We start from the raw sequence: 21,593 nt of genomic DNA on the forward strand, positions 1-21,593 counted from the left end.
AATGTAATCTTTTGTACTTATCGTAAGGGCGATCTTTTCAATAATCAAGGCTCAGCTTATGATCAAGTGGATAGCAGTCACAAACCAAGAGTAAGTGCTGGTGGGGGAGGTGGGATTCGAACCCACGCCGTTCTCATCGGCATCCCAGGGATAATCCACTACACTAACCCTCCCCCCCGCGCGCTTCCTGAATGCCTATGTGACTGCCTCTGTGACTTTCCCATACAAAGACCAATTATCTCGTAACAAATTTCAAATATGCTCTAGTGGCGTAATTGGTTAGCGCGTTCGGCTGTTAACCGAAAGGTTGGTGGTTCGAGTCCACCCTTGAGCGTTCTTTTTACATGTGGCGTTCATATTTTTAGGCGTTTTTAAAACCATTAAATATAAATATAAATATTCGTTCTCAATTTCTAATTTAATTAGGAATGTTGTGTCATTCCTTTCTAAGATCTTTAGTAAGAGATTACTTTTCTCATTTGATGCAGATTTTGCTTCCCTTTAATAAAGCAGATTGCAATGATCATTTCAAATTAATAACGGATACTAATTTTTCAAGCAGTGGGCGACTTAGAGCTGAATTGCTAAATCTGAAACGCTGGGCAATTTTTTTTCCACGCAGACTCAGCTGTATTCCAATTTGATAGTCCTGTTTGGTATATAGATCCATTTAAGTTTGATGAAACAAGCTTTACTACAAATCCTATTTAAAAACCAGTGCACTAGAGGGATTCCAAGTGCAGCCCAGGCCAACTAAAATTTAAACAGTTTACGAGGTAAATCAAAACAGAGTATATGACGCAACAATTACGTAGGGGTTAGTAAAATTAGTTGTGAGACGCTTAAAAATATTTGAAAACCGTATAAAAAACAGGCTGCCTGGTCGACAAAACAATCTTGTTTCTTTAGGATTGCTCCCAAAAATGTCTTAGTCTCTTTGTAAGACTGCGGAATCCCTGTAGAAAACTGGCGAGTGTCACTGCATATCTAGAAAAAGAAAATGAAGCATGAAAATTTTGGATTGGGGACTACATACAGTTTTATTTGAAATAAGAGAGCCTAAGCTATATAGAAATGAAGCCTAAGCTAATTTGTAAATGAAAAATGGTAGCATTGCATCGATGCTTGGTGGCTGAGACACTGGAATAGGAATTGAAAATATGGTATTTTCAATTTTCCCATATCCTGAATGGGATTTTATCATCGACATCATAATGCAAACAACTGGCTTTCCGTGAACAAATCTAGAAGAATTGGATTTGCCGATTTCCTTAGACAGGGAAAGTGGGGGTAATCGAATTGTTCCATACAATAAGCTAGGGTTTTAGGTCATAATTTCTCCTGCATCTTCTTATATCTACGATTTCTCTCCCTTTGCCATATATGTCTCTAGTTCCCTCGTTTCCTTTTTTTTTTTAAAGCCCTCACCTTTTTATCTCTTCTGATTTCTTTCGGTTAGCTCCTCCTTTTTACCAGCAAATTACTTATCCCATAATGGAAACTTTCTATGGACATGTGAAGACTCCCCGCGACGCAATTTTACTCTTTGAGGCATGCCGAAGGGGTATATTACGACGCGTTCAACGAAGGCTTTCAGACAAAGAGCGAGGGGTCATTCGGTCGGGGGCGGTATTCGTTTGGGATGAACAGGAAGCAGGAATGCGACGGTGGACAGATGTAAGGAATTAGATTTTGCTCTTCTCTCCCTCCTTTTCTCTCCATTTTCAATATGTTTGTATTAATAATTTTATAAACTATCAAGGGTATGAACTGGTCTCCAAGTCGAGTTAGTGGCTCATTCCTCTCCTATCGTGAACTAGAGCACCGCCGTAGAGATTCACACCGCGCTTCTTATCAAGTGTCTGGAGATTCAGCGACAACATCCATACGCCAGCGCCCTGCCTTTAAGTATAAACCCGATGGGCTTATCAAGCAGTCTTACAGTGTTGGAACTGCCGACAATCGTCGAATCCATTTAATTAGCTATTATACTAAGCGAGATGTTTTATTACAACGATTGAAACCTCCCAGTCGAAACAATATTTTAAGTGAACTAGAGTTGCCTGAGGGGTATTACTTGACGGATACAGCCCATCCTCAGCCTCCACACGCTCGTAATAGTGTCAAGCCGAACAATGAGAATAGGATGGGGATAGAGAGCAGTTACGAGGATGATGGAGAAAGAGAGAAGCTGAGAGATATGGAAATCGATTCGCCTACTGGTTCATTTTCTGAGGACGAGGCTATTACTCCATTATTTGCAGCATCCTCATACTCGAACTCTACTCCTCACCAGACAAGCCTCTCCAATAGTGCTTCTCCTGAAGTACACCCAGCCTTCAATGTATCTACGAGCAAGACACAATGGGTCATTCCGCAGACATATATCACATTGCCCGCATGCTCTACTATTGCGGCTGCAGCAGCAGGACTTTACTTGCCTATTCCTCCCATGGAGAGACGTCGACTTTTTGCTGAAGATGAGCGACAGTTAAATGCAGTTTCATCGTTGCTGAGGATATAAGCACGAATTGCTTTTTGTATGCGTGATATTGTGAGCGTGTATATATTTCCATAATTTTCAATATTTTCTGATATATTCTGATATATTCTGATATTTTGACGGTATTTGCTATTATTCTATATATTCATATATTTGCTGTTATTTGTAGTCTAAGAATCTTGGTATTCCTGCTTAATACTTGTGGAGCACCCACATGTAGAAGCGAAATGTAAATATATATACAATAATTTCTATGTATTTAAGTATCCCAATTTACCATCTAAGAAAAGGCTAGAAAATTAAAGTAGGATCAAGTGGCGTTTTGAAGAAATTGCATATAGAAAAACTTGGTCAAAGCTAAAACATTATCAATTATTCGGGGTTTTATTGAAGTGCAAAGTTTCTCGACACAATGTCAAATATTTTAATGAAGGACAAAAGGGTGTAAGCAGCAAGTGCAATTTTTCTTGTATAGCCTCATAGTGATTCTATAGCATTGATAGATCGAACCATCAGAGCTTAGATTTGAGGTGATCTAATTACCAAGGTTCATTTTTGCGCCACATTACAGAATTTCAATTTTTTTCTTTTGCCTTCTTTTCACATTTTGTCAAGGTAATTCTAATTATTTCTACAAGTGAAACAAGGGATTTTCTTTCTTTTACTTTACTTCTCTTAACATTATCTAGTTTACCTTAGCTTTATACTCTTTTGCACCCTACTCAATAGCTGTGCTAGTCTTATGATGCTTCTCGTCCGCCCGATGCAAAGTACGGGTCAGCAGTGGCAATTTCAATTCGCCTCGAGGCAGCAGCATCAGAAGCGTAGCCATTCACAGTCCAGCTCTTCTAATGACATTGCTACATCAATATCCCCTCCTTCTTCGTTAGAAGAGCCTCGTTCAAAACGGCCCCGGTTCAACACACAATCACCCTCTGATTACTCTGCATCCACAAAGGCGCCCTCTAATACACCAGATCAAGATTTATATCCAGCTCTTAGTAATAAAGTGAATGGCTATATTGTCGACCTGGATAATGGTGACTTGCTCGAGCAGTTGACACCGTCCTTATATCCCAGGGACACCAATGAGACCACCACATGGAGTATTAATACGGCAAAGCGACGCTGCCTCGGAAATGAGAATTTAGTTTGTGAAGAGAATGAAGATGGAAATGGCCCAAGGTTGAAAAGAATGAGATGGAAGGATAAAGATATAAATGGATTGAAGATTGAGAAAACGGTGGACATGGAGAAAAAACAGCCTTTATCGACGCTATCTCCATCTTTTACCACTCTACCCCATCCCACTAATCTTGTTGGAGCTGCATTGGTGAAAGAGTCAGAAAACCAGCCACAACAACAGGACGACTCGACTTGTAGAGGAGTCGTCCTATATCGCCGTACTCCTCGGGATCTCCGGTTTACATCCAAGATAGGCCCATTTCCCACGCCAAGTCCTACTTCGAACACTTTTCTGAATACCACCAATTCCCCGTTCCTATCTCGAGAAATAGTGTTGCGAGATGGAGGGGGTGTTAGACTGCTTGAAAACGGTGGAAACGACACCGATTGGAACAAGGATGGAGACAGTGAAAAGGAAGAAGAGAGCAGAATTGTAGAGATCAATGGAGACGAGGACATCATAATGGATATGGACTGACATTTGCTTTCACTATCTTGAGATTTATTTTGTACCAATCAAATTGTGCTATTGTACAGAATTTTTAACCCTACTGCTACTTCTTCTTGTGTTCTAGTTTTTTTTTTGTTTTTCATAAAATTTTCCTACTCAATACTTACTCTTGCGCACATCTCTTATACGGCTCTGAACTGAAAAATAACTGATATAATACATTAAAAGAAACCAGACACTTTTCAGGAATAAAGATATCAGTGGAATAAAAAATAACTGAAAACCATGAGAATACAACAAACTCTAAGGAAAAGGGTATATTTTCTTTAGAATAATTGGATGCAATATCAACTCTCAACAACCCGGCCCTCTCTTCTATCTACTAGCCATTTTGGATACTCTGGTACTCTCCCCACCACTGCTCGCAAACAACTTAACCAGCGCTCCCGCTCGACCTCTGAATCACAGTAAAACTCCATCGCGTTTGTCCCCTCCTTTCCATCATTAAATTCTAGACGGAAACTATGGGCTATCTGAAAAGCGTCCTCTCCAGCTTCTAAAAAATAGCCGCCTACGTCCCCGTAGTGATTTACCTTACGAGTGATAACTCTCTGTATATCCACGAGGTCAACAATAAGACCACGCGGTTGTCGAGTGACTTCATGATAGGCAAGAAGACGTGAACCCACTAGGCGGAAGAAACGACGACGCCAGAAATTGTTTCCGCTGCGCTGCTGGCTGTTGGCCAAGTTACCTCTTCGAATGCTATCATTCCGCTGAGTCATGTATCCGCTAAGCCAGCACATCTCGTGCCATTCCCGTGCACGTAGTCCTGCATGCACCTCGGGAAGAGTGGGCGGCATTGGTGGTAGTACTACGTGGTCAGGGAGATACACTATGAAGGTTTCAAGTTGACCAACCAATTTCCCAGTTTGGGAGAAAATTCGGGGGGTGCTGGTGCTTGCAATGGAAGCGAGGGTGGTAGTGGAGCAGGAAAATGACATGGTGGACAGTTGAGGTGAAGCTATTTTTGTGTCCTCGTCTGTGCTCTCTCTTTCTTCCGCTCTCCAACTAACCGCCTCGCTTTCGATATCACATTCTCGTGCCGATAAACCATGCCAATAGTTAATACAATCTAAATTTACAGCACAAACAGACTCGCGACAATTGGTGCAGGCGAGAAGTGGAAGGTGAGCAACTGCAATTGCGCGTGTTGAACTCTGAATATAGGTTGAAAATTTTTTCTTTCTATGTTTGGGTTTTTTTATAGATCGCGATATCAATCCCGGAGGCTTGAAAGAGCTCTCAGGATGAACAACGAGGCTCACTGTCAACTCAAGGCGAGGATGAGCAGGTCTACAAATTAAAGGATAGGTCGTTGGTCAAGGTAATAAAAAAAATGGTAGAGAAGTATTTACATGATAAAATCGTGATCAATTGCAATTTTTTCACCATATGGTCTGTAGCCACTTTCGTATTGAGCGAATCCCGTATCCACCACACATTTGACCATCACTAGACGCTTACTATCGGGTAGCTTAAGGGTTGCATTTACAATCCTTAAATACAATCTTCCAGTCTCCAATGGATCTCCAACAGCTGCAGTATCAAGAGCAGAATTGCCATCACTGTTAAAGTTAATAAAGCTGGAGCGAGAGGTTGACGTGGTATCGGTCGATGTTGTAGACGACGCAGCGGAAGAAAAAGAAGAAGAATCTGTGTACATGCTACCGCAACTTGATGAACGTGACATAGCTGAAGGGTTTCCGCTTGCAGACCGATTGGCGAGGTTAGGGGTGAACAGTGGTCTGGATTTTGGAGGCTGAACGCGACAGCGTTCAACTACTTCTTTTAACTGATTTATTTTAAAAAAATTAGGCCCTGCTCTCTTAGCCATTTAATAACTAAAATAAATATTATCACCTTTTCATTGGATATCTGTAGCCCCTTATAAAATGCTGAACGAGCCGGATTCTTTTGCTTTGCTTCGTTATTATGTTCTTTATCTATTCTCTTCGCCAATGCCTCCGTATTTTCTTTATCAGGTACTCGTCGCAATTGGGATGGTGGAAGCGGAGGTCTTTGTGCAGCAATCTCCCGTATTTTCTCTGCCATATTATTACCACTATCCTCTCTTCCTGAAGAGCGGCTGTTACGCAATTCTTCCAGTCGCTTCCTCACTTCTCCTTTCTTAATTCTCGCTTTTCCCTTTTCGACCCGAGATCCTGCTTCTTTTACATGTACCAGTACTCTTCCACGGTCGTCTTCAAGTGTTTTTTGTGTCCACCACTCATCTGGATCTACTAATTCATTTTTATCGGGAATCAATGAGTACTGCGCTGAGGTTGAAGCGTAAGAAGGCTGAGCTGATTCATTCAACGAGTAATTTGCAAAAGCTTGACGAAGCAATAGTGGTGAGAGAGCATCTCGCCCGCCAAAGAAGTTTTCCAATTCACGTGTGTTGGTTTCTATCTGATTCATTAACGTGGCAATATTAAGACCGCCATCATCGATCCAGAAATCATCACCTGCTCCCTCCTCCTCTTCCGCTGCTATAAGCACATCAGGGTCAAGCGTCCGGGGTTCGTCAGTTTCTTTACCACTCAAGGAGGCTATACTACTGTTTGATTCCGATATTGTCAACTGTGTGAGGTTCGAAGCTGAAGCCGTGTCTTTCGCTGATTCTGGATTTCTTGCAATTACAGAATTAGATATGGGCTTGCGTGCGGGCATTGAGCTCCTCTGACCCGCCTTCCTCAATATATCTCTGACTTCTCTCCCCAATGCTACATCTACGGCCCTAATTCCTTTTTCGTTCTTTATTCCAGCTCCTACTCCCTTATCAATTAGTTTTTGGACTGTCCGAGCTTCTCCTAAAAACGCAGCGAGATGAAGTGTGGTAGAAGCATACGGTCCCCATCGACATGCATTTAATTGTGTAATAGATGAAATCTATTTGTTAAATACGGAGGTTAGATTGTTTGATGTAGAATACACGCGCATAACACTTACATTAATTAACCAATCGATAACAGAGTTTCTCTCTTTCCCTCCGTCACTTAGCAGTACTAATTGTAGAGACGTCAACCCTACAGCATCCCCAAGAAACTCCAGCACCCTTTCATCCCCTTCTGAAATAATTGGTAAGGAGATTGTTTCTTCCCAGCGAAGAGATGTAAGGCGCGGATGGGCGGCAAAGAGACATTCGAGGGTATTGAGATCATGCCTTTGAAGTGCGGCAAACCACTGTGGAGCCAGAGATTGTAGCGACATTAAAAGTATTTAGAAAGAGCAATTGATGTTAATATCAGTAAAAATGTACGAAGCATATCGAGCAAGAGTAAAAGCGGACAGTTTTATTTTATTTCTTCTAAAGCGTTAAAAACAAAATTAAACGAAGACTCGTTAGAAAATCGATCGCATTCGGAGCTTAATTATTTTTTTTTGGAATCAACGTCATCGGAGTTTTCCTTGAGCTCAGCATACCGATTATTCTCCTTTGCTTATGGGGGATTCGCAGGGTTATGGATCCGTGGTTTGCTATATTAACGGAAAATACCCCCAATACTAAAGGATTTATTTGCATCTGCACCGTGTTTTTGCAGGTTTTATTAGTGTATCATAATAGTCTATACGTGGCATCTCTCCTTGAGCAATTTAATATGATATCATTCTACTGTGAAAGGAGCTGAACCAAGGATGTATTAGTAAAATTGCACAAAGAGCATTTACGATACATATACTGTTTGATTAACTCAATATATAATACAAAATTTAAATTGAAAACCGCTAAGTCTAAATTACAATAGGTGTATTATCTTTATCCATCTTCTCGATGTATTTTTCTGGCAAAAATGAATTCTTTTCCCCAGCGTATTCCAAGGTAACCTCCTTAAATGGCTCTTTGAATGCAATAGTCCAAGTTGTCCTCGGGTTACCCCTGTCCTCCTTTCCATTTTTGATGATGGATTTTATCCAACTCAGCAATGCATCGGCGAAATTAAGACATACATTAGGATTCCACATCCCCGGCTTTCCTCTTACAATACGTGGTATATGGAGTGTATCGAAAGAGCGGAGGGAACGAAGAATGCCATGATTGTCTCGGAATCCAACAGTGATAATTGGGACGCCGATAAGGAACGACTGAGCCCAAAACTTAAGAAGCTTGTGCCTATACCGTTTTCAACCATTTTTAGGTTATATGATTTAAAATTTAGTTCTTTTCCATTTCTTGTCGATAAGACATATAAATATTACCGTTCAAATGAGGATTGTTGTTTGGGATGTTGGATTTCTTTTGATGTTTTCAGTTCCACGTAGGTTTTCTTGTCCCCACGATCCATTACGCAATCTACTTCTGCTCCCATTATTATGGAATGCTTCCCTAGTCGCGTCCGTGATACAACTCCATATTGTGCATGGTTATTAACGATGGTTTGATTCCGAGAAGCAAGTTCTTCGGAAGAAGGAGACCGTGTAGGAAGTGTGCAAAGCGCTTCAAATTTATAACCCCAATAAGTTGAGAGTCTCTGATCATTAGACATATTTTGGCGTTGCCTCAGCGTATGCTCTGTCAAATGTTCTTCAATGTATCTATAATGACGATAATATTAAATATTACATAATAGTGTGCCTAAAGATTACTAAATTCTTACATCGTTCCCTAAATACGATATTGACGTGATAAATATGGGGTGATGTTATTGCATCAATAATATATCTAATTTAAATTTAATATTATTTACATTATACAACGTAGCTCCAAATTCCCATGGGTCTCGCCTTGCATATGGTGTACACAATATTTTCGTCATGATTCCTCTCCAGGTTACCTAAATATGTATAAGTTATATTCTATTTTCTTTATCTTATAAATTATTAGTTACGAAATCAGTTTGTGTTATCTCCTTATTAGAAGATCGTATGTGTTCTAAGGTATAAAGTAATGCATCCAGGTGTTCAGGTATCGAGTCATCACGTTGAATAAATGTATCATATCCAGAAGACAGATCTATATTCAGCTCAGGAGGATGGTAATACTTCTAAAATATATAATATAATATAATATAATATAGTAATGGGTTTGCATAATTTATTAACATAAAGCGCCTTATCGGACGTCAACTTACGAGCTCGCGATTATCCATATGGAGATTACGTTCCTCATCTAAGCTAAAACATCCGATCTCGACGGGCTGACGATACATAGGAGCAGATCCATCGAAACGATTTGAGGGATCGAGTAAAAATGTATTGTTTATTTTCGGATATTTATATGGTGTATCCTGATCCTGATCAGGTGGAGATCTTTTCCGCGATGAACTCATCACTATTTGTTAATTTCAAATCCTCGGAAATTATTAAATCGAATAAGGAAGTCACATTTATTATTATATCAACTAGGATATATCTTCACCATGTTTTTGAATATTTATTTACTAGATGCCACTACATCATTAACTTTGTTTTTCACTAATTATTTTAATATCTTTTTCACATTCATTACCAACCATTATTTACTCTTGCTATATATAAAGTAGTTACGCGCTATTTTGGGTTTTCTAGTATATTTTCTAATTGATATTGACAACTTCAAAATAGCTGGTTGACGGTATTCACAAAGACAATTTACTAACTTTAATACACCAGGATCATAATAACAGTGCTGCAAGTCGCTTTAATACACTAGAAATTGAGTGATGGTTATTTGAAAGCGAAGCTTGTAGTTTCAATTGGTACCAATGGCCACTACAAAACAATATTTAAAGATCAGTTATCAAAACATGAGTTAAATTGGTTCATGGTTCTATGAGAAGATTTGTATGAAATGGTGGTACTCTCAAGAGGAAATTGGCTCTTTGGTTGATAGGTGATATAGAGTATATTTGAGTCAATGTATAAATTATTAAGGAAGCAGTCACTAAAATTTGATCGAAATGAGTCAAAAGAAAAACTTTTATTTGAGGCTATCTTTTGCTCTTTTTAACCATTAACTATTGAAATGACGATATATCTTCTTGATTACGGAGCAGGAAACGTGCGGAGCTTAGCGAATGCTGTGCATCATATAGGATATGATTTCGAGTGGGTGAAAGATCCTTCTGATATATCGAAAGCAGAGGTTTGGCTCTATTTGTTTATTTCTCTAATTTGCGTGTATTCTCTTACATTACGTTCCGATTTGGTTAGAAACTTATCTTCCCAGGTGTGGGTGCATTCGCTAAAGCAATGGATGCTCTCACTGACAAGGGCTATGTTCCCGCTCTCCGCGATTATATTGCATCCGGAAAACCTTATATGGGGATTTGTGTTGGCATGCAAACACTTTTTGAGAGCTCTGAGGAGTCGCCTGCTACCCCTGGATTGGGTATACTTCCTGGGTGCGTTAAACGTTTGAGCAATGTGAATAAATCAGTGCCACATATGGGTTGGAATACGTGCAAAGTAATGCAGCGGGAATCCTACGCGGTAACACCTGATAGAGCATTTTATTTTGTACACTCATATGCCGTTCCATCCAGTGGGGCAGATTGGGAATTGGGAAGAACAAAGTACGGGGATGAGGAGTTCGTGAGTGCAGTGAGATGGGGAAATGTATTCTGCACACAGTTTCATCCTGAAAAGAGCGGGTTTGCTGGGCTACGCGTGCTCCGCGCATTTTTGCGAGGAGATGCATTTGCAAGCGAGATTAATACCGGTCTGGAGTTACATAAGAAGCAGTTAGGACTGACAAAACGCATAATCGCCTGTCTAGACGTACGTGCCAATGATCAAGGCGACCTCGTCGTCACCAAGGGTGACCAATATGATGTACGAGAGAAAACAGGCGATGGTGAAGTACGAAATCTTGGTAAGCCTGTTGAGCTTGCAAAGCGATATTTTGATGAGGGTGCGGACGAAATTGCATTTCTCAATATTACGAGTTTCCGCGAATGCCCACTCCGAGATATGCCAATGCTTGAAGTATTACGACAAGCATCAAAGGAAGTATTTGTGCCACTGACAATCGGTGGAGGGATTCGGGATGTGATTGATCCAGATGGCACAAAACATCCAGCCCTGGAAGTGGCAGCAGAATACTTCAGAAGTGGTGCAGATAAGGTTTCCATAGGTAGCGACGCTGTGTATGCTGCCGAAGAGTATTGGAATAGAGGAGGGAAACCCACTGGTGACACGGCAATAGAATCTATTGCTAGCGCGTATGGATCGCAAGCTGTAGTGATATCTGTTGATCCAAAAAGAGTGTACGTCAAAGACCCAAATGAGACACAGCATCACTGTATTAAAACCGAGCTGCCCGGGCCTAACGGTGAAGCATATTGTTGGTACCAGTGCACCGTAAAGGGAGGGCGAGAATCTCGCGACTTTGATGTTCGTCAACTAGTTACTGCTTGTGAAGCGTTGGGCGCTGGCGAAATATTGTTGAATTGTATGGACCGCGATGGAACGAATTCAGGTTTTGACATAGAATTAATTCGGGATGTTAAGGCGGCTGTACGAATCCCAGTAGTTGCATCAAGTGGTGCAGGGAAAGTAGAGCACTTCTCAGAATGTTTTGACCAAACGGATACTGAAGCTGCGTTAGCGGCCGGGATTTTCCACAGGAGAGAAGTTCCTATTGAGGCTGTGAAAGCTCACCTTGCAAACAAGAGAACGCCTGTGCGTGCAGTGGATGCGTGCCTAGATTGATAGATCTCTACAATTTTACAATAAAATTATTCGGAGTTTATAAACCTATTGACAAGTAATGAGTCGCGGGATATTTTTTTTTTTTTCTTCACAATACCTCGAAACCGCTTAATCTCAGTGTTGATGCTGAAATCTTTTCTTCTCCGTTCATCTTCTTTGATTTCGCGGCGCTACTACACGACAACGACAATGGGTCGGCTAGAAGGAAAAAACGTTTTAATGTATTCAATTTAAAAATAGGTTTGAAAATTTAGAAAAATTTACACGGCTTTTCACATTCTTTAGCACTGGCGCGAGCGCAGGCATAGGTGAAGCGTGTGCGAGGCTATTTGCGAAAGAAAATGCAAATTTGGTAAAACAGATTGACCAGGACAATGATTTCTCCCATTTTAATCTATCCGCTCTAATCAGATTCTCACGGCCCGCCGCCTCGAACGCCTTGATGCTCTGCGAGAAGGTATTCTTTCCAAACACCCGAATCTAACAGTACACTGTGCACAGCTTGACGTGCGAAATAAACTTGCTGTTGATGGATTATTACCTTCGCTGCCCTCCGAATTACAAGAGGTGGATGTGCTAGTTAATAATGCCGGGTTAGTGATTGGGTTGGATCATGTTGTGGATGTGTCAGAGGAGGCAATCAACACTATGATTGATACTAACGTGAAGGGACTGGTCTGTATTCTTGACCCTCAGAGGAATCACTTATGATTCTTAACCCTATTTTTCCTTAGCTCTATGTCACTCAAGCAATCTTAAAGGGCATGAAAGAGCGTAATCGTGGCCACATCATTAATATCGGCTCGGTCTCAGGCACGCAAGTATATCCTGGCGGTGGCACTTATTGTGGCACTAAACATTTTGTGGATGCCATTACTCGTACTCTTCTGCTCGAGCTTGTGAGCACTCCAATCCGCGTGACTCAAATTAACCCTGGGATGGTTGAGACAGAATTCTCGCTTGTGCGATTCAAAGGAGACAAGGACCGGGCCGAAAAAGTTTATGAAGGTCTACAGCCTCTTACAGGAGAGGACATTGCTGAGCTCGTTGTTTTTGCGGCTGGACGGCCCCCACATGTCAATGTGGCGGATGTGCTAGTGTTTCCAGTGAATCAAGCAACTGCCTCCGTTTCTCACCGGGAGCCAAAGAAGTGAGCTGATATATATATAAGTTACATTTTATTTAAAAAAAAAAACAGGGTAAATATTTAGATATGATCCGTTTTTCATTTTCCCAACTATAAAATGGTATATCCTATTCAGCACAACTAAATCCAAAGAGTAGTAGTAAGGCTTCTTGTTTACGTTCGCACTCAAACTTAGATGAAATATATGAATCAGAATCCACGCAAATAAAGTAGCAATAAAGAGTTTGGGAAAATAAAAAGCAAAATTTTATTGGTGTATCCAAATTTGTTTTGCGATTGCCGGTACTCCATCCCCCCTAAGGACGAATAACCAATGTTTTCCTGGTGGGAATATGTTCGCATTTGGAGGGGAAGTAACCGCGAGCTCCACAATACGTCCATTAACGGACTTGACAGTATTGCGCATTCCAACCTGTCTCTGTGACATATGCGTCGAATGTGTGGAAAATCCAAGATTCACAAGTACTGTGCGTACTGGCGTACCTTTGGCGTCTTGCCCAAGGTCAACACTAATTTTGAAGGTTTCTCCGTACTGAATCTCCGCGGGGAATGCCACAATTTGTGGGCGTTTAGTCCCAGTGAGTAGGTAATCCGGAGAATATGCCTCGACACGGAATTCCGTCTCCTTCGAAATACGGGAATGGGGGTTTGATCCGGCCACCCATACACGTCCATCGGGTATTAGCATAGCAACTGGATTGGAAAGAAAAAGAATTCTTTATCGACTTTTTTCTACTTTAAACCCTAATGCTTTCTTTAATAAATTACCTGAGTGGTATATTCTTGCAATATCGGAAGGAGCTAGTAGTCGGAATCGCTTTCCCGCGGGCTCATTGTATTTGTAGAGTACAGGTATTGTTTGAGGATCCTTAGCATTCGAATAGCCTGCAAATCCAGTTTGTGCTCCATTAACGATCATGAGATTTCCGTCGGCAAGGAGGGTAAGATCTGGCATGGTTCGACGATTAGGCATACGCTCAGTGGTCCACGTGGGATTAGCGTCGAGAGGTGCTATGCGGATGCATGTGTCATCAGCTTTTAGGGCACGATCCATTGCTTGAGCTCCGCCACATACTACAATTTCTGCCCTATAGTTGTTTGAAGGATCAAGAGGTAAAAGCGCAGTGCCTCCAGTAAGTGGATATGTGCGTGCAACTCCAGGAACGCGTGGAAGTTCCTTGACAGTACGGTGTTGCACCCAGTCATAGATAACACTATCTTTGTTTGAGAGGACAAATAAGTTTCCGTTAGGAAGAACGATTATCTGTGGGTAAAGGTTGTAAGGGATTGTAGTGCGTAGGATTGGCAATTCATAATTTGGAGCTTCGCCTGGCTTGCGGGGAAAAATCTCATATGTGGGATTATTATATCGTGCTGCTACTGCACCTTGCCCCTTTGTGGATCCACCAGCGATTAATACGCGACCATCAGGAAGAGTGACTGCGGTCGGGTACCAGCGGTTGCTACTCATATGTTTACCCCCGGGGTTCTCCAAAATCTGGCACGAATTGTCTGAGCAAGGCTTGAAGATTCGGACTGTTTGAAAGCCAATATCAGCAGGAACAGTGTCTTTATCGTGGATAGGAATATCTCCTCCGAACTCAATCAGGGTGCCATCTCCAAGAAATGATCCTGCGCTACAAAAACTGTTGGTTTTAAGACGTAGTGGGCGAGCTTTGTTCGTGTTGAGATCATATTCGCTCGCCCATGCAAAAGTTCCGTCGGGAAATGTGAGCTCAGATGGTTCAGCTAATAATATATAAAGTAACTGGTAAATAGAACGAAAATTAAATAGCTGTGAGCGAAGCGCCGACGTTTACCTTTATCAATTATGACAATTTTGCTTTCGGTTGTAAGAACTGCGTGCATAGCAGGAACGCCGGACCTACCGATTACTTTCCATGAGCCTTGAGCTGCTACATTCGATGGGGTGAGAGAAATTGCCAACAACGCTGACAAACTTGACAATGAAAAGATCATCCAAACGCGAGGAGAATATCTAATAGAAGATTAAAGAGAAGGAGGGAGGATAGAAGAAAAGGTGGTGGACTGGGTCCTTTTCTAATGTGTTTGAAGGAGAAAAATAATCCGGGGAACTAAAGGAGAGATAAAAAAGGGAGAAGAAGGGAATAATATGTAACAACTTATATAAAACTTTTTACTCAATTCGAATTGTGTGATGGGCAAAACAATTCAATCGGTATTAACGAATGTCACTTGAAAAGAAAAGAAAAAAGAATGTTGGGAATGCGATGAAGAAGAAAAAGGATACTGTAAAAATGTAAATATATTTATAAGATCTATTTTTGGATGATTGTAATATCCGCGCTCAATCGGAATGCTTGACGTCAAAAAGAGGAAGAAGGAATAAGGAAACATCTCGCTGATCCTACATGAAAAATTCAGTGTGTTATTCATAAAAACCAAATCTAGGCAAATGAAGAAACAGTCACATATTTCAATTACGGCTTGATAAAATATTTAGGTTAGGTTATTGGTGGCTTATTGAAAATCGAATCTGAAAGAAAATCTCGGTGTGTTTACAGTTATTAGAACTCCTTCGTTTTTTTCCACACGTTTCTCTCGCGGTTCGCTCCTCGGTAGTTCAAAAACTGTGTATTTTCTCTCTTCTTTGCTTAGCAACATTTCTTTGTTGAAAATCATAAATCAAAAGGAAATTCTTTTGATTATTTTCTATTCTCATTGCATTTTATTCACGATTCCTATTATTTTCGGCCCTTTATTGCAGTAATAAAATGAATCGCTTGGCAAGTAAAATTCCTCTAGCTCGTCTTCCTACGACACTTTCTACGGTGCGCACCCCTGTCCTTTCTCGCTTCTATTCTTCGCACAAGGACCTCAAGTTTGGTGTTGAGGGACGCGCTGGATTGTTGCGCGGCGTAGATATGCTCGCCAAGGCTGTCAGTGTCACCCTTGGTCCCAAGGGCCGCAATGTTCTAATTGAGCAACCATATGGTAGCCCAAAGATTACTAAGGATGGTGTCACTGTTGCCAAGAGCATTACCCTTAAAGACAAATTTGAAAATCTTGGCGCTCGGTAAGTAAATTTTGAAATTTCGTATTTGTTAATTATTTTTGGAATGCAAATGTTTACTAATATTCCCTCATGTACAGCCTCGTGCAGGATGTAGCTAACAAAACCAATGAGATCGCAGGCGATGGTACTACTACGGCCACTGTGCTCACCCGCGCTATTTTCTCAGAAGGCGTTAAAAACGTAGCTGCAGGATGCAACCCTATGGATCTTCGTCGTGGTGTGCAACTTGCTGTAGATGCTGTAGTTGATTTCCTCAAGCAGAACAGCCGTGTTATCACTACAACTGAGGAAGTTGCGCAGGTGGCAACCATCTCTGCAAATGGCGATAAACACGTTGGACAACTGATCGCCAATGCAATGGAGAAGGTTGGAAAAGAAGGTGTCATTACAGTCAAAGAGGGCAAGACTATCGATGACGAACTTGAAGTAACTGAGGGCATGCGATTTGATCGAGGATATATCTCGCCCTACTTCATCACTGATCCCAAGACTGGCAAAATCGAGTTCGAGAAGCCCCTTATCTTATTGTCAGAAAAGAAGATTTCGCTTCTTCAGGATATTCTTCCGTCGCTCGAGGCCGCAGCTACACAGCGTCGTCCTCTGCTTATTGTTGCTGAAGACTTAGATGGTGAGGCTCTCGCTGCATGCATTCTAAACAAGCTCCGTGGCCAAGTCCAAGTTGCAGCTGTAAAGGCTCCTGGATTCGGCGACAATCGCAAGTCTATTCTTGGTGACTTGGCTATCCTCACAGATGGTACAGTATTTTCGGATGATCTTGACTTGAAACTCGAACGTGCTACGCCTGACATGCTCGGCACCACCGGATCTGTTACCATCACGAAGGAGGACACTATTCTTCTTAATGGCTCTGGTGCGAAGGAGGCAATTCAGCAGCGTTGCGAGCAGATCCGCTCCGCAATGCAAGATGCCACTGAGTACGAGAAAGAGAAGCTCCAAGAGCGCCTTGCCAAACTCTCCGGCGGTGTCGCAGTGATTAAGGTTGGTGGTGCATCGGAAGTCGAAGTTGGTGAGAAGAAAGATCGCTTCGTTGATGCTCTGAACGCCACCCGTGCTGCAGTTGAGGAGGGTATTGTCCCTGGTGGTGGAACAGCGTTGCTCAAGGCTACCCGAGTGCTTGACCAACTAAAACCTGCTAACTTTGATCAGCAACTTGGTGTGAATATCATCCGCGCCGCTCTTACCCGTCCCTGCCGTACCATTGTAGAGAATGCCGGTGAGGAAGGATCTGTCGTTGTTGGTAAGCTGCTGGCTGAACATGCAGATAACTTCAACATGGGCTATGATGCCGCAAACTCGGAATACACAGATATGATTTCCAAGGGTATTCTTGACCCCCTTAAGGTAGTCCGTACAGCTCTTGTTGATGCTTCTGGAGTCGCATCACTCCTTACTACCACCGAATGCATGGTTGTCGATGCACCCGAAGAGAAAGTTGCTGGCCCAATGGGAGGTATGGGAGGTATGGGTGGCATGGGTGGCATGGGTGGCATGGGTGGTATGGGAATGATGTAAAATTTCAAAACTAATGTTCATTTATAAAGTATAATAAAATTAAATATATACACATAGATAATAAACTAAGAGATTTCCAAATTAATTAACTTTGATCTTACTATAATGCATACAGCTGACAAATGAAGATAACTGCTAAATGATTTGGAAATTGTTTTTAATCTAACTTTAAACCATTGCATTTTTCTCGGCCGATTTTAACTTAAGCTAAATTTTAAAATCTCAAATACAGTTTAGCATAATGGTAACAATGGTAATTGCAAACTTTGTAATGTAAAATTTTTTCAAAATGGTGACAGTGGGATTCGAACCCACGCCTGCTTACGCAGATTAGAACTTGAGTCTAACGTCTTAGACCGCTCGACCATATCACCTTCTGATTCGTTGTGTTGTTGGAATCGTATCGAGATATGTGCAGTAGGACAATCAAGCCAAGCCACGTAATCCCTCAAGCCCTGCTATGCTCGACTACGACGCAAGCGAGGATGACCAGCGTTCCCCTGATATCCATCCATCCTATGCGGATGCCTTACGCGTAGCATGCACCCAGAAAACCAAAGACCCAGGCGAGAAACCTACCCTGGAGAATGTTAACACAAGCCCGCCGAGATCCTCTTTCAAAAACTCGGTTACATTCAAGTTTTCGCGTTTTGAGTTCTCATCCCAAGAGGCAGTGAAGCTACTGCATGAGAAGTATCAAAAACGAGTAGCAGCTATCAAGATCCTGGGACAGTCCAAGACCATCATTCTCGCATTCCGGAATGAAGTGGACACTCATGGAGTAATCAAAGAAGGTTTTTACGCGAATGATAGGAAGGTTCCGTGTTTTAAGACAATCTCCAACTCCCAGAGAGTACTAAACGTCAGAATTAATGACCTCCCCGGTCAGGAAGAGGAAACTCTCAGAGTGAAATTGGAAGCAGCCTTGTCCAAGTTTGCCAGAGTCATCCAGATCGACTTTCAATATTACGGCAACACAGGGTGGTTGCAAGACCACTGCTACGCCATACTCGAACCGAACCCAGAGACCCCGGAACCTTTGGAAAATATCCTACCTCGCCAATTGGCCATCGATGAGGATTAAGTAATCCTTTCTTGGAGAGGATCTACTCCAGTGTGCAATTACTGTAAGACTCCTGGCCACATACGCGTAGAATGTGCAAAGAAGAATAAGCAGCATCAAGAATATAAACCCGTCCAAACCCCTACCCCGCTCAATCGCGAAATCACGCCAGACAGAATGAATACAGACAACGAGGCGGAGAGGTCAGAGAAGAAACAGGAAGATACCAGCAAACCATTCAGCACTCATCAGATAAACACACCTAATACCATCCCCCTAGGATCCAAAGTATTCAGCGAAATAACCGGTTTTGAACTATCCACTGTGCCAGCCAAGAGGAGTCCCGAAATCAAAACGGTGAACCTGCAAGAATTCCTTGCATCCCAAAAGCATATGAAGTTCGACTTCAGTCCTACGCGGATCGACCACCCAACACGGAAAACTATCTCTAGGCCAAAAAGCCCATCAAAGAACAAGAGCCCCTTAAAGACCAAGGGCCTCCCTAAGGAAAAAGCGGCCAGTAGTCCCAATGGAACATGAGCTTAGATATATATTACAGCGACAGTAAATATCATTCTCTCTCAGCACCTTTGCTCTCTGCATATCAAACGGTATGCGAGAGTAAAGAAAATTTATCTATCTACATATGTAGATAATGAAATGCATTTCATTATCTTATATACTCAAGCATTCAAATCAACCAACTCTAACAATCTATCTACCTTCTTCTTATTTGTAAACCACTTCAAGGTAGGCTGGGGGCAGTACCCAGGTGATTTTGACGTAGAAGTTACCCTACCGTTTTAACTGTACAGGAGACTTTTCAATAAAAAGTTTCCTTAGTTGAAAAAAAAAAAAAACTCAAGCCCTGCTATTTCGGAGCATTATCGGAGCATTATTAAGTAACTGTTGTAATGTAATTCTTTTAGTATATATTGAACAGAACTCCCACTATAGTAAAGGGAGACATGCTAAGTTCCAGATAGTATTCTTGTTTAATAAACCAGTAATTATCTTAACTATCTTCGCATGTACTATGCAGATTCTAACAGTGTTGTTATGTGGAATTAGGGATTCGTGGTGAGAACAGTAAGCTCGTGTTCGAGTCCGAAGACAAACAAACTAATACTTTATTCTGCTTCCCCTTTTTTTTGTGTTGGGAAAGATTCCTTATATATGAATGAAAAAATAAGATAAAAACAATAAAGAATATTCATGTGGCCGCAATTTAAGCACTTAATTGCATTCGTTAAAAGAAAAATGGCTCGAAAAGATAGAAAATCTGACAAGAAATATAAACATAAAGAGAAAATTATGATAAAGTCTGCATCGACCAAGATGATCGCAATGAATAAGAGGAGTCCTCGAATGGCAAGGATCCTTTTTTTTGATCAATACCGAGTCTTTATTGTATAGGAAGATACTCTAAAATACAATTGTTACATTATTATAAGCAATAAAGTGAAAGGGAAGCCAAAGTTAAAGCTTTGGGTGATATCGTAGATCGAAATGATATGTTGGTCATATCGACTTTCAGCTCAAATAGGTAAAGGAATGGTGGAACTCAACTGTGGATATCAAAGGATAACATGAGAAATGGGGTGGGTAGTAAACAAATGGAAGCAGAGGATAAGAAGGGGATAAGCTAGGGATTACTGCGTTATCCCAGTATCAGTGCCGCTCCGATCGCTCCTTCTCTAACCGCACCCAGCTTGCACCACCTTCTTCGAAACTGTTCGATTTGCCGGTTTTTTCGTGCTCGGATTAGTTCGGCTCCTATCACTTCCTCAATATCTAGTTTGGCCCGGCTGATGATTATTTCGGGTGAGGCTCGGGTGCTTTCGAAATGAAAGGCGATCCGATCTCGGTGGATTTGCCACAGCACCGAGTCAAAAGTAATTCGGGCTACGTGTCTCGCTGTTCTCGAGGATTCCGTGAGGTCTCATAGTATGAGGTTGCGAGCAGTCAGCACCGGAGTATTCTGGGGGCCTGTGATGGTGACGATGCACCTCTCCGCCCATTGCCATACTGGTGTAAGTTCAGGACATTCGAAGAAAGTATGCCGAATTGTGTCTCTCGAGGCGTTACATCGGGTGCACTTCGGGTCGTGACCAGGAAATGTCGAGTTAGTGATCACTCGTTCCACAAGAATCCGCCAGCGTAGCGCACGGTGTTTTGGGAGGGTGGGTCGTTTGTGGACGGAGGTCCAGATTTTCTTCCAATCCTCGGGATGTAGATCCAGCCTCTGGCCAGGATTGAGGCACCAATATATTCAGCTCTAGAGAGCCGTTGCGCCGGAAGTGCCGTCCTTGTCGGGTGGAATATTCTACGACGGGCCTGCCGGCCAGGTGGCAGTGATAAAGTGGGAAAAGGGGTTGAGGGTGTTGTTGCGGTATATCAGTACACTCCGTGACCTTTGCAACTAAGCTCGGGGGTAAGTTGAGGTAACGGAGCTCCCATCCAAGAGAACGGCTGCAGTATCGGCGGTGGCACGCGTTCCTTAGTTTTTCAGTAGGGAGCGCAGAGTATCTACGCTCCATTTCCGATTGCCTTCCAATATTCCTGTCAAATAAAGCCTGATTATGGAGCGATCTGCACTCGATTTGTCCTCCCCAGCGTACGAAAGTTAGTATCTCATTGAGGAGGTATGGCGGTGTTGGGGGTTTTGGCTCCTTCATTTGTCGGCCCTCGTCTGTGATTACCGGGCACCTGTAGAGAGGTAGGGACAAGACCTCGGTCGCAGTCCAGTTTGGTGATGCTACTGGGCTACCTCCGAGCATACGCCACGTTTGGAACTGATTAAACCAGAACCCTCCTTTGCGTTTGAGCTTGGCAGTGGAGAACGTGGTGGCAAAGATGGCTGTACCGTAGCCTTCTGGAGCATACTTTCCTGTCAGGTTAAGGAGTGAGATGCTTGCCCAAAGGGATACCGTCGGGTCCGATGCTGGTTTCTTCATTTTT

General features: G+C 42.1%; 11 protein-coding genes and 3 non-coding genes across 14 annotated transcripts; 8 read left to right on the plus strand and 6 right to left on the minus strand.

Annotated features, from left to right (window-relative positions):
* Positions 1-101: 101 nt before the first annotated feature.
* Positions 102-178, minus strand: VTP21DRAFT_t374. Its single transcript has one exon. It is a non-coding gene; the product is annotated as a tRNA-OTHER (tRNA).
* An 82-nt stretch (positions 179-260) lies between these two features.
* On the plus strand, positions 261-334 carry VTP21DRAFT_t370. The gene has a single exon. It is a non-coding gene; the product is annotated as a tRNA-Asn (tRNA).
* A 1,160-nt stretch (positions 335-1,494) lies between these two features.
* Positions 1,495-2,524, plus strand: VTP21DRAFT_8999 (uncharacterized protein; the record flags this gene model as incomplete). Its single annotated transcript, XM_069399908.1, has 2 exons — positions 1,495-1,677; positions 1,763-2,524. The coding sequence occupies 2 exons, from the start codon at positions 1,495-1,497 to the stop codon at positions 2,522-2,524; spliced, it is 945 nt and encodes a 314-aa protein (XP_069245582.1).
* Positions 2,525-3,245: 721 nt separating this feature from the next.
* VTP21DRAFT_9000 (uncharacterized protein) lies at positions 3,246-4,166 on the plus strand (the record flags this gene model as incomplete). The annotated part of the gene is made up of 1 exon (XM_069399912.1): positions 3,246-4,166. The coding sequence occupies one exon, from the start codon at positions 3,246-3,248 to the stop codon at positions 4,164-4,166; it is 921 nt and encodes a 306-aa protein (XP_069245583.1).
* Positions 4,167-4,486: 320 nt separating this feature from the next.
* Positions 4,487-7,412, minus strand: VTP21DRAFT_9001 (uncharacterized protein; the record flags this gene model as incomplete). The annotated part of the gene is made up of 4 exons (XM_069399913.1): positions 4,487-5,495; positions 5,558-5,994; positions 6,063-7,091; positions 7,152-7,412. 4 exons carry the CDS (start codon positions 7,410-7,412, stop codon positions 4,487-4,489), a joined length of 2,736 nt encoding a protein of 911 aa, XP_069245584.1.
* A 522-nt stretch (positions 7,413-7,934) lies between these two features.
* On the minus strand, positions 7,935-8,686 carry VTP21DRAFT_9002 (uncharacterized protein; the record flags this gene model as incomplete). Its single annotated transcript, XM_069399914.1, has 2 exons — positions 7,935-8,313; positions 8,400-8,686. 2 exons carry the CDS (start codon positions 8,684-8,686, stop codon positions 7,935-7,937), a joined length of 666 nt encoding a protein of 221 aa, XP_069245585.1.
* A 1,457-nt stretch (positions 8,687-10,143) lies between these two features.
* On the plus strand, positions 10,144-11,831 carry VTP21DRAFT_9003 (uncharacterized protein; the record flags this gene model as incomplete). Its single annotated transcript, XM_069399915.1, has 2 exons — positions 10,144-10,263; positions 10,332-11,831. 2 exons carry the CDS (start codon positions 10,144-10,146, stop codon positions 11,829-11,831), a joined length of 1,620 nt encoding a protein of 539 aa, XP_069245586.1.
* Positions 11,832-11,954: 123 nt separating this feature from the next.
* Positions 11,955-12,985, plus strand: VTP21DRAFT_9004 (uncharacterized protein; the record flags this gene model as incomplete). Its single annotated transcript, XM_069399916.1, has 4 exons — positions 11,955-12,052; positions 12,117-12,183; positions 12,243-12,506; positions 12,566-12,985. The coding sequence occupies 4 exons, from the start codon at positions 11,955-11,957 to the stop codon at positions 12,983-12,985; spliced, it is 849 nt and encodes a 282-aa protein (XP_069245587.1).
* A 240-nt stretch (positions 12,986-13,225) lies between these two features.
* VTP21DRAFT_9005 (uncharacterized protein) lies at positions 13,226-14,958 on the minus strand (the record flags this gene model as incomplete). The annotated part of the gene is made up of 3 exons (XM_069399917.1): positions 13,226-13,671; positions 13,747-14,727; positions 14,799-14,958. 3 exons carry the CDS (start codon positions 14,956-14,958, stop codon positions 13,226-13,228), a joined length of 1,587 nt encoding a protein of 528 aa, XP_069245588.1.
* Positions 14,959-15,734: 776 nt separating this feature from the next.
* On the plus strand, positions 15,735-17,569 carry VTP21DRAFT_9006 (uncharacterized protein; the record flags this gene model as incomplete). The annotated part of the gene is made up of 2 exons (XM_069399918.1): positions 15,735-16,036; positions 16,114-17,569. The coding sequence occupies 2 exons, from the start codon at positions 15,735-15,737 to the stop codon at positions 17,567-17,569; spliced, it is 1,758 nt and encodes a 585-aa protein (XP_069245589.1).
* A 290-nt stretch (positions 17,570-17,859) lies between these two features.
* Positions 17,860-17,943, minus strand: VTP21DRAFT_t373. Its single transcript has one exon. It is a non-coding gene; the product is annotated as a tRNA-Leu (tRNA).
* An 86-nt stretch (positions 17,944-18,029) lies between these two features.
* VTP21DRAFT_9007 (uncharacterized protein) lies at positions 18,030-18,653 on the plus strand (the record flags this gene model as incomplete). The annotated part of the gene is made up of 1 exon (XM_069399919.1): positions 18,030-18,653. One exon carries the CDS (start codon positions 18,030-18,032, stop codon positions 18,651-18,653), a length of 624 nt encoding a protein of 207 aa, XP_069245590.1.
* A 156-nt stretch (positions 18,654-18,809) lies between these two features.
* Positions 18,810-19,172, plus strand: VTP21DRAFT_9008 (uncharacterized protein; the record flags this gene model as incomplete). Its single annotated transcript, XM_069399920.1, has 1 exon — positions 18,810-19,172. One exon carries the CDS (start codon positions 18,810-18,812, stop codon positions 19,170-19,172), a length of 363 nt encoding a protein of 120 aa, XP_069245591.1.
* Positions 19,173-20,292: 1,120 nt separating this feature from the next.
* On the minus strand, positions 20,293-21,589 carry VTP21DRAFT_9009 (uncharacterized protein; the record flags this gene model as incomplete). Its single annotated transcript, XM_069399921.1, has 3 exons — positions 20,293-20,573; positions 20,642-20,730; positions 20,802-21,589. The coding sequence occupies 3 exons, from the start codon at positions 21,587-21,589 to the stop codon at positions 20,293-20,295; spliced, it is 1,158 nt and encodes a 385-aa protein (XP_069245592.1).
* Between the last annotated feature and the right edge of the window lie 4 nt (positions 21,590-21,593).

The sequence above is a fragment of the Calcarisporiella thermophila genome, assembly GCF_041956535.1.
Source record: "Calcarisporiella thermophila strain CBS 279.70 unplaced genomic scaffold VTP21scaffold_45, whole genome shotgun sequence".
Taxonomy (NCBI): Eukaryota; Fungi; Calcarisporiellomycota; class Calcarisporiellomycetes; order Calcarisporiellales; family Calcarisporiellaceae; genus Calcarisporiella; species Calcarisporiella thermophila.